The sequence below is a fragment of the Pecten maximus genome, unplaced genomic scaffold (assembly GCF_902652985.1).
Source record: "Pecten maximus unplaced genomic scaffold, xPecMax1.1, whole genome shotgun sequence".
Classification (NCBI taxonomy): Eukaryota; Metazoa; Mollusca; class Bivalvia; order Pectinida; family Pectinidae; genus Pecten; species Pecten maximus.
In genome coordinates, this window is record NW_022980862.1 from 1122 (window position 1) to 12890 (window position 11769).

Below are 11769 nucleotides of genomic sequence, written 5' to 3' on the forward strand. Positions count from 1 at the left end.
ATTCACTCCATGGAAGTAGGACAGGAATCTCAACTCTTGGGATAAGAGTCTTCCTCCTCGAGTTTAGATTCCCCTGGCTCGCCCCCAAGAGGGTGAAAGACTATACTAGTATTGAGATGGAGATAAATAAAGGAAATGGTAAGAGAAAAAAACGAGATACGTTGTCATAATTACAAAGGGATGATAATTACTGAGGTGTAAATATCACAATTTAATTGTAATATATATAAAAATCTCCAAACCATATTATATATATAAAAAATACATTTTATTTGGGTAAAAATGCTGTGGAAAACTTAACATCACATAAAAATATTTCATTTTATTGCAATATACACCATAATTCAGTGTAGGTTGAAATTTAACTTCAAATCCTCAGTCATCAGAAAATAAAATCAACATTGGCAAAAAGTCAAAACTACAGAATTAGTGGTTACATGTACAAGTAACAGCCCGTTGGCAATATCATCAAAGATTTACATTAAAAGTTATAAACATAGACGTAAAATTAATAATAACAAAAAAATATCAAAACTTGTACGTAAATAAAAAATAAAGAAACTAAACAATCTTCATATCACAAACGAAAGCTACGAATATAGACGTTAAAAAAACAAATGAAAAAATGCTGATCATTATATTCAGTCACTAAAAATGTTTCTGTGGCAAACATACATGAAACTTTTCACAAACCTGGACATTTACATATGTATATGTACATGTAGAATTAATTGTTAACACATAAATAAACTAGGCTAAATAAAACTAATTATTTTGTTCTGGGTTATTTTTTCTTATAAGAAATGAGGGAGATGGTTATGTTTTCATCATAAAAAATAAGGGCATGTTTACTTTATTTTTGAAACCAATCATTTTCATATAAACTGCTTCAAAATGTGGGAAACAATGATTGATCATATCTCTTCTAATTGTTTTTGCTTTACACCAATGAACATGTACTCTAATTTTATGGTTAACAATAATAGATATTACAAGAGACAAAATTGGTGGTGATGCTTTTCCCACACATTCTTCTTCTAAAGAATAATAACCTAGATATAATTTTTTATTCAAACATGAAAAATATATGAGATAAGAGTCTTGTTTTGAAATCAAAGCATATTAGGAGGGCCTGAGAACCAAGTTATTGTTTACCTAATATATACACCTTATCTGATTTTCTTTAACACACTTATATTAACAATAAGGAATGTTCCTCAAAACAATGAACTATGAAACAATGTACATGTACCCCTCATTATGAAAACAGCACAATTACTTGCAAATGAAAACAAAACAAATGCAAAATTCACAAAGCTATAATGCAATGTATTTAAATACATTAAATGTGATTTCAGAATATTCTCGGTAAAATTCACTGTCCTACTAACCTATCTACTACCTACTAGAGAGTAGTCATCTCATATTTCGTACACATTTCTCGATGCATTAGATATTTTTGATATTTTTGCTTGAATTATTAATGTTTGTGGTCTGACAAAACATCGTCCAAGATTTCTACTCTCGACCAGTAGAGGCATTGTTGATACATATTGCACTGACAACACTGTCCGAGACTTCTACTGTTGACCAATAGAGGCATTGTTGATACCTATTGCACTGACAACACTGTCCGAGACTCTTCTACTGTTGACCAATAGAGGCATTGTTGATACATATTGCACTGACAACACTGTCCGAGACTTCTACTGTTGACCAATAGAAACATTGTTATTACTTATTACACGATTTACACTGTCCACTGTCCAAATTGTTATTTATATGGACCATGGTCAACACTGTCCAAGACTCTACAGTTGACCAGTAGAAACATTGTTATTACACATTACGGACAACAATGTTCAAGACTTCTACTGTTGATCAGTTAAGTCATTGTTATTTATACAACCCACGGTCAACACTGTCCAATACATCTACTGTCTGACCAGTTCAATCAAAAACTGTTATTTTTATGACCCAGGGTTAACACCGTCCGAGCATTCTACTGTCGACCAGTTCAGTCATTCTTATTTATATGATCTAGTACTAATCACAGATCTTGAACTGTATTTGTCTGTGTTGTGAAGACCTGTTTATAATTTCAGAATTACACTACTTAAGAATGGTATTCGTAATATTGTTGACGAACATTCTCATCGGTCGTCCGCCTTTTCGAGGCAATATCCTGTTTTTGGGAGCTGGACGCCCCAGCATACCTGGACTGTGATTGCTGCATCATATGACTGTACATCCTTGACGACATGTCCGACCTTTTCCTAGTGTTTTTGTACTACAAAAAGACAAAAAATAAAAAAACCATCACAGCAAATATGAGACCAGAATTGATCATGACATATTCTAAGTAGGCTATAAATCAAGATTTATTTTCAAAGTTAAGTGAAATAAAAGTTTCCCAAAAAGACCTCATACAGCACCGTAGATGTACTGCCATTGAAGGTTACTTGGTTTAACATGGAAGAAGAAAATCATAATTTTACACATTTGAGCAATAATATCTGTATATTGGCACATTTAGTATTTAAGTGAATTAAATGGCGTAAGTTAACATATAAGTAATCAAAACTTCTTAGTGTATGATAACAATCATAACGATATATAAAACGATTCCTAGCACTTAGATCAATACTAAGGGAACACGTTTATTTATGGTCGAAACTGAGGCACGGTGATATGATAGACAACACGTATAACACTTACTGAACCACTCAGTCGGTCGTTGAGGTCCTGGTGGAGTTCAGCACATTCTGTCCTGAAGTTGTATCTGGCTTCTTTCTGCTCGTCAGAGTTGCATGCTTTGTTCAACATTCTGTTCACGGAGGTCCTGTTCAGAAAATAATTGCATGCAGCATTAGTTGGTCAGCCAGATAGCAATCTACAGGTCAAGTGGTCAGCTACTACCCATTTATTTATGGATGGTTGCATTTAATAAATTTGGTAGAATGAAATATTATGTTTAATATATACAATGTAAGAGTAACAGAAATGAGGAAGGAAGACAATTTCATGTTTCATGTTTTCATGTTTGAGGATGGAGGATAACTAAACAACAGAGGACACTCAACTACATTACAAAATTGAAATTATCCCAATAGTCCACCACGAGTTTCAAGTGACAAAACTTCAGCAGTAATATGGTGAAGCTTACGTTGAATTATAAGACAACTTACAATCTATCTCTTGCCTGTGCCACTTTTCCTTTGGAAGCTAAATCAGCTGTTTTCTGTGCCGTAGCCAGCCCCACCACGTCAACATTCATTTCCTGATAGTGAAATCAGACATTAAAACTAACCAATTAAATCGTAAATCTGCTGATATGTCAATGAGTATGGTAAAGCACTGTCATTTAATTAAATTATATTACAAATACCAGTAAAATATGAAATAATATTCATTGTTTGGTTACAAATTTATTAGTACAATTTTGAATCCCATCATGTAGGGTTGCTTCCAGTCAAATAAAGTAAAACTCTAATCAGTGTTTGAGAACAAGAAGAGGATGGCGTTTGAATAAAAATCTTGAAATTCAGATGGACGACGGTTGATGGATGACATGGTATGGCAAAGCTCACCCCGGTCCCTAACTAAAATAGCTAAGATAAAAATTCTTCGCAAGTAAGCTTCTTCCAAACTCTAACTCTAAACTTTTACACATGGGGAGCAGGGTTATATGAGGATAAATAGTAAACTGATACACTAGGGGAAGGCGTTATTTGAGGATAAACTCAGCGAACTTTCACACTTGGGGCGGGGCTTATTTGAGCATAAAAAGTCACTTTTACACTGGGTAGGGAGCTTCTTTGAGAGTAAAAAGTTAACTTTTACACTAGGTGTGAGTACAGAGTAACCTTTTCCTTTACGCTAGGAAAGGGCCCTTATTTAAGGATCAATTAAGTAAACTTTAACATTGGGGAGAGAGCTTATTTGAGAATAAATAGTATTTTTATTAGTTTATTTTAGGATAAATGATTAATTTTTATATTAGGGAAGAGAGTTTGTTCGAGGAAAAAAAGTAAATTTTTACAATTTGGAGAAAACTTGTTTGAGGTTAAATAGTAAACGCTTACACTAGGGGAGGGGGCTTTTTGAGTATAAATAGAGAACTTTTATACTAGGACACGGGGTTAATTTGAGAAAGAATAGTCCACTTTTACAGAAGGATTCTGGTTAATTTGAGGACGAATATGGTACACTGTTAATTCTCTACAAACACATCTTCATCCAAACAAGTCAAAAACCTGTTACAACTCACCTCTTCCATCTTAGCTCGATCTTTTGTGACGTTCATAGATTTACTGATGACTCTCAACATTTTACGTCCATCTTTCATTGTAAAATTTACACGAACCTGAAATGAAGCTACATTGTTAAACAAGACCATTCAACAAAATACAGTCCCCTACCCGATGTGCATTATTTTAACAAGAATGCACAGATGATGAATTAACAAATTCTACTCACTGATCATGAATGTTAAAAAGACCCATCATATTCAATAATTCAATAATTGCATTTGGTGTTAATAATGTGATTGGATACAGGCTACCAGCATGTAGGTGATATCACCGCCTCATTAGTAGATGACTATGTGCTCCATGTTTAAACTTCGAGTGACAGGGAGTGTAGGAATGTAACAGCAGAGAGGACCAATGGATGCCCCTTTGAATGCCATATTGTGTTAAATACAAATACCTTGCATGAACATAAGATGCGCACCACCTTAGAGTTGTTATCTGGCATGCTAGAAATCTGTTTAATCTTCTTTTTGCAGTTTGATTTAAACAAGTATTCAAAAGTCTCCCACTCATTGAACACAACTTGATATATGATTGTCAAGATAAGCAAGTTTCCAAGAAATTGATAGGAAACTGGATCCCCGGACACGGCCTAAGTATCAGATATAAACAAAGGCAACAAGTTTGCAAAATTATTCAAATCAATATTTTTTTTGGGGGGAAACATAACTTTTTTATCATGAGTATAATGCATTTTATTTTGAAAGATGTAGGAGAGCTCCAGACAATATATAAGATTCCGAAATAAACAAACGGCAATCATTTTTGTAAAAATAGTTTAATCGAAATTCTTTTGATCGAAACATAACAACATGTCCATCAATCCTTAAATAATCAAGCAGGCGATTGCGGAATAAACATTTACGCCGAATTGCCAGACGGACAACGCCATACCATGATACCCCGCCAATTTTTACGGCGTATAAAAATGTACGTAAGAGTGACCTATTTTTGATTTAGTACACATTGCACGATGACCAGTAGTGTAGGTGATAGACTTCGGACAAGATGATATGTAGAAGGACGGATCAAAGACTGAAGGACAGACGAAAGGACGGATGAACATACTCGATAATACAATTTCCTCAGTTTCCAGTTTTGCGGACTTTAAAGACAGATTGATTTCATTTCAAATGATAAAAAGTCCAACAAATAAGATCCCCTTTGTAAATCCAACTATTGAATCACTTTAAAATGTTTATGTTCGGAATTCAGACGGTTTAGCATTGCTTATAAGTATTGTGATAAAGAAGGATCAATTCGGTTTAAGAAGGATTAGTTTTTGGAATTCAAACTGTACCCAAGTTTCCATATTGAAAATATTTATGGTTCATAGCTATAATTCTGATTTTAAACCAAAGAAAATGTTGTATATTATATGGCTATAACGTTAATTTTGAGTTAATGATGCTCTCATCGTAAACTGCAGTAGCAAATAACACAATAGTCCTAACAGAAAATGTGAAGTCATACACACTGAAACACTTACCTGGAAAGGGAGACAATCCACTTGCAAATCTTTATCCGTATTTTTTCGTCTGAAAAAGAATGTAACATCTGTGTCTCTGGTGGCATTACCAACTTCCTTTACGATACGACTGCTGCCCTGTAAAAAGACAAACAAGAGGCCCAGAGGTCCTGTTTATATTTAACCAAACCTCAAAATAAGGCAGTTCGTTCATAGCTTTATTTAATGATGCCGATGCTATATAAGGTTTCAAGAATACCAGAAGTTGTTTATAGCAATACAACCGAATTGCTCCTTTTTTACCCCGCCCCTCAGCCCCTGGAGGTCAGCCCCACAAATTGTAGCATTTTATTTCTCACCACCTTGGGCTATGACCAGAAAAATATGAGTGAGATATATCGATCGGGGGTGGGGGAGGGGGTGGAGGGTGGGGATGGGTTGGGGGTGGGGGTGAGGGTTGGGGTTGGGGCTTTACTATAAACAATCTGTTTATAGTCAATCAGTAATAAAGGTGTGATGACATACCACGCTCTGTCTTAATTTGTTAAAAACCATTATCATGATTTTGCAGGGGTGACTGAATCTATTCTGAATACATTGTATATTCACTGACCTTTGGGAAATCATCGTCATCGACCTCAATTTCAGGGTGAAGATGGAATTCAATACATACAGATGTTGCCACGATGAAGTTTTGGGAAATCAGACGTAACTGTCTCATAATCTCAAGAGGGTCGAGGACATCAACATTCCCGCCAGAAATATTGGCGCAGGGAGACACATTCTCAAGTCCGACAGGTTCCCCGTCAACAGCCAGGATAGAAACTACTATTCCATTTTGTTTAGCGTAGTTACCGACCTACAAGAATACATTAGAAAATCCCATTATATATATATCAATGTAAGTTTGCTATCCAAGCGTGTTCAAAACGATAATATGCTTTTTTATTTCAAAGGAATTTTGGAACATCCTAAATTGGCTACCAGTTTGCAGTTTGTACATATGTATGAGACAGACGCCAACAGAGAGGACATTTTAACTCCCCCATCCCGATTTTACCTATATTAGACTAATAAGCAGATTCCACTGGAGTATTTTTTTTGTAAAGTTTTCTAATTGATAAAAACCCTACATTGGTTGTCTAAACATTGGTGATTGCTTGCAAAAGAGTGTAACTTTTCAATAGAAGTAGAAATAGTTGATACTTAAAAATTGTGATTTTATTACTTGGAAACAGTTTTACTGATTTGATTCATCTTACCATAGTGTAATAATCTTTACAACTGGAGTCAGGGCTGTTCATTTTACCGACACCACTATTTGGGGCACCATCAGTACACAGAATAACCTCTGAACCCTGACATCCGGTAATCATTCCGAGAGCTGTTGCTAGCGCTGGTCCGAGGGCTGTTCTATCCTTTGGCCGCATGTTATTAATTTTCTCTGTAATGACACTGCATCAGGGAAAAAAATAATTCATTAAGATTATCTCTATGCGGACTGATGATCATGCAAAACTTTTATGCGTTCATCCAGGTACAGGAAATATTCCTTCTCGTATATTACCACAATCATTCCTTTAATACTACACACAAACGTTATTACTAATTTAAATATCGCAATTACGGGTATATCCTTTAATACAGTAAAAAATTTCTAAACACGAACATGTGTTATTAATCCGAATTTTTGCTTATTACCAAATTTGGCTTAACCTTATACATATATCTCAAAACTATAACGAATATTGGATATAACCAAATAAATCATCTGGTCCCATGGAATTCACAAACAAGTTTTATTATTTTATTTGCAATGTTTTTCTAAATTATTTTCTATTAATTTTACAATGAAGTCCTATTTCATTACGATGATTTTCTATTTCCTAAATATAATAAAGTCAATTGATGTTCTTTTGTTTTTTCTGAGATCCGTCATTTATGGGCTGGTATTAATTTAGTTTTATGTAATTTAGGATTACATGAAGGATAAGTAATTTTTTCATTAAAACCAAAGGGCAAATCCCCCACCTTTTAAAAAATAAAAAGAGGAGGGGGGGTTTTTTTTTTAAAATTTTAGAAAAAACCCCCCTTTTAATTTGAAACCGAGGGTTTTTTCCCCCAAAAAATAAAAAATTTGAACCGGGGTTTTAAAATATAATAAATTTTTGTTTAAAAAATTTAAATAGAAGATTTTATTTTTTAAACCACTTTGAATTTTAAAAACCCTTTTTTTTTTTGGTATTCCTTTTAGCTTTTTTTCTTTTTGGGTTTTTCTTTTAAAAATTTTTGGGGAAAAAATTTCAAGTTTTCCAAAAAATTTTTGGTTTAAATTTTTTTTTGACAGGGAAAAAAATTTTTTTTTTTTTTTTTTTTAAAACCCTAAAACCAATAAACAAAACCTTTTAAAAAAAAATACAACAAAAATTTTGAAAAAAAAAAATGTTTTATCCAATTTTTTAAAATACCCTTTTAAAAATTTTAAAACCCAAAGGAATTTTCCTTTTAAAAAAAAAATCCCTTTTTTTTTCAAATTTTTAAAAAATTTATTTTTTTTAAAGACCCAAATTTTTTTAAAATTTTTATTTAAAAAAAAATTTTTTTTTTCACTAAATTTGGGGAAATTTTGTTTTTTAAAAATTTTTTTAAAAAAAAAAATTTCAACGGGGTTTTCAAAAGGGGGGAAATTTAAAATCAGGGGTTTTGGGGGGGATTTTCCCAAACAATTTTAAACCGTTTTTCCCAAATACGAATTTTTTGGGGAAATTTCCCGCCTTTCCTTTGGGGTTTTTTCTTTTTAATCCATTTTGAAAAATCTTTAAAAATTTCGGGGGATGTATTCTGGAATTGTTGGGCCCCAATTAATTGGAAATAGTGTCATTCCTGTACCGGAAAGGTTCCGATCATCCCCTATATTTCCCCGGCCAATTAACCCTTCGATTTCAATTTTAAAATTTAAATTTTTTAGGGTTATTTAAAAAAAATAAAAAAAATAATAATACCAGAATGCCAAACTTTAAATCATAAAACAATAATTTTTAATAAAATAAATTTTTTTCCCCTTAAAATTTTAAAAAGACATAAACTTAATCCAATATGAAAATTTTTTTGGTAAACGTCCATGAGATTTTTTTTTAAGGGAAATTTGTATTAAAATTTTTGGGTTTTTAAATTTTGTAACTTTTGAAAGAATTAGGGGTTTTTTTTTAAATTCCTGGAATTTTGTTTAAATTTAATAAGTGGAATTACGGGGTGGGGGAGGCAGGATTGGGATTTATCGCCCAAAAAAAAGTATTTGTTTTTTGTTTTTATTTTTTTTTTTTCAAAAAATTTTTAAAAAAAAAAAAACAAAAAAAAAACCCCAAAAAAAAAAAAAAAACCCCCCCCCCCCCATTTTTTTTCCCCTAAAAATTTGGGCCCCCTCCAAAAAAAAAAAAGGGGAAAAAAAGGGGGGAAAAATTTTTTAAAAAACCCCCAAAAAAAGTCCCCCCCCCCCCCCCCATTTGGGGAAAAAAACCCAAAAACCCTTTTTTTTTCCCCAAAAAAAAAAATTTTTTTTTTTTTTTTTTTTTTTTTTCCCCCCCCCCCCCCCCCCCCCCCAATTTTAAAAAAAAAACCCCCCCAAAAAATTTTTTAAAAATTTTTTTTTTAAAAAAAAAAAAAAATTTTTTTAAAAAAAAATTTGGGGAAAAAAAAAAAATTTTAAAAAAAAAAAAGTTTAAAAAAAAAAAAAATTTTAAAATTTTTTTTTTTTTTTTCAAAAACCCCCCCCCCCGGGGGGGGTTTTTTTTTAAAAAAAGTAAAAATTAAAATACCCTGAAATTAACTCAACCATAAATCCATAATTTGAAAATGTTTTATACGAATTAGAATTAATGGTATTCTCCCAATGGAGTCAGAACCTTGGTTTTCCCCATAGTTTTTTTCCCCCCCCCCCCCCCCCCCTTTTTTTCCCCTTTTAAAATTTTTTTTTTTTCCCTTTTGGGGGGAAAAAAAAAAAGGGAATTTTTTTTTAAAAACAAAATTTTCCCAATTTTTGGGAAATTTTTTGAACAAAAGGGGTGAAATTTTAGGGAAATTTCTCCGGACGTTTTGGAACTTCTTTTTTTCCCCAAAAAAATGTTTTGGGGAAACCCCCCTTTTTCCCCCCAAAGGGTTAGATTTTTTCCTTTTTAGCTAAATTGTGGTATTTTTAAATTTCTCCCAAAAATTATACCCTGGGAAAATTTGGGCCATATTGATTTCAAAGGGGGGGCTTATACCCCTTAAAAAACCCTACTTCCCCCTTATTCCCCATCCAAATTTTCAAGAATTGCTTCGGGGGTTTTTTAATTTAGTTTCTTGTTGGGGAAATTTTCAAAAATATCTTTAAAAAAAAAAAAAAACGGGGGGAAAAGGGCCATAAGTATTGTAATTTTTAAAAAATTTTTTTAAATTTTAATCCCAAATAAATTTCAAGAATACTTATCTGAGGGAAGTGTCCAGGGAATAGATTTGTTGAAAGTGCCATGGGACTTTCTGGTTTGGAGTGTCCATGAGATTATCAAATTTGGGAAAGTTATTGGGATTTATCTTTTTTTGGGGAAAGTGTCCCGAGGATAAAACTGTTGGAAGTGTCCATGGGATAACCTTTGTTAAGTTCCATGGGAATATTTTTGGAAGTACATAATTTTATTAAAATTTGTTTTTTTAAATTTGGGGTTTGGGGTTTTTTTAAGCATGGCGGCATTAAAAGGGCAAGGCATTCTCAGCTGGCCCGGAAAAACACAACTCCCGGGAAACACAAACCAAAGGGCCCCCAGCGGACATTCACCAGGGGTTTCGCGGCCCCCACGCTAAAGCTTATTCCCTTAGAGGGAAAACTGGGGAAACTATAGGTATCTTCGTTCGTCTTTTACTAACTAACCCAGAGCTTGTCCAGTCTAGCGGCTTCATTTCTTGAAAAATTTTTATATTATCTTCACATTATGATAAAGGACCATAATATCTCGGTTTCCGGAATTTAGTCAAGGCCAATGTATTTTCCAACAAAACTCTGGACACTTCAAGAAAATTTTTAAGTGGGAAAGGGTTAAAATATTAATCTCGTAAGGATTAAAAAACTTTTTTAAAAAAAAAATTGTTTGCTCGAATAAATCCCCAATTTTCATGAAGGAAAGTTTAAAATTGTTTGACTAAAATTTTAAAAAACCCCGAACTTAAAACCCTTCCCAAAAAAAAAAATTAAAACCCTACGTTGGGAAAAGTTGGGAACAAATTGGCAAAAAGCAAATTTGGTAAAAACTTTTTAAAAGGTGTGAAATAAGTCAACAAAATGAATTTTTTGGCCTTTATTTCACCTTTTTAACCCTTTAATTCTCAGTTGGGCACCCGTACAAGTTTAAATTGGTTTGTTTCTTCTTTCCCCGGAAAAGGAAAAATTTAAAATTAAAAAAAATTTTTCACAAATTTTTTTTTTTAAAAATTAAGTTTTTTTTACTTCACGAAACTTTTTAAAATATAAATTAAAAGTACAAAAAACTTTTAATTGGGTTTTTTAATTGTAAAAACAGTTTTTTAAAGGTAAAAAATGGTTTTTTAAAAAAAAAAAAAAAAGGGTTTTTATGGCAATTTTTCCCATTTTGTAGGAGATTTTTTTTGTTTTTAAAAAGAAAATGAAATCCAATTTTTTTAAGCAAACAACTTCAATTTTTTTTTAAAAAAAACCAAAAAGGAAAAATTTTTGGAAAAATTTAAAAAGATTTTTTTTTTAAATTTTTAAAATTTTCGTTTAATTTTTACCCCCAAACGGGTTTTTTTAAAATCCCAAATAAAACCTTTATTTCCCTTAAAATTTTCAATTAAAAAATTTTGTTTTAAAAAAAGGAATTAGTCCAAAAATTTTATTTTGACGAAAACCCTTTAAAATTAAATCTTGATTGTAAAATTTTTAAAAAAAAATTAATTCTGGCGGTTTCAGGGGAGGTAGTTTAAATTTTAAATTTTTTT

The 11769-nt window shown here is 32.2% G+C and overlaps 1 protein-coding gene across 1 annotated transcript; it reads right to left on the reverse strand.

Annotated features, from left to right (window-relative positions):
* Positions 1-246: 246 nt before the first annotated feature.
* LOC117319773 (circularly permutated Ras protein 1-like) lies at positions 247-7255 on the reverse strand. The gene is made up of 7 exons (XM_033874522.1): positions 7044-7255; positions 6395-6640; positions 5803-5919; positions 4271-4366; positions 3189-3280; positions 2719-2842; positions 247-2290 (listed from the first exon to the last, which is right to left on the reverse strand). Exons 1-7 carry the CDS (start codon positions 7209-7211, stop codon positions 2117-2119), a joined length of 1017 nt encoding a protein of 338 aa, XP_033730413.1. The 5' UTR covers positions 7212-7255; the 3' UTR covers positions 247-2116.
* Positions 7256-11769: the final 4514 nt, after the last annotated feature.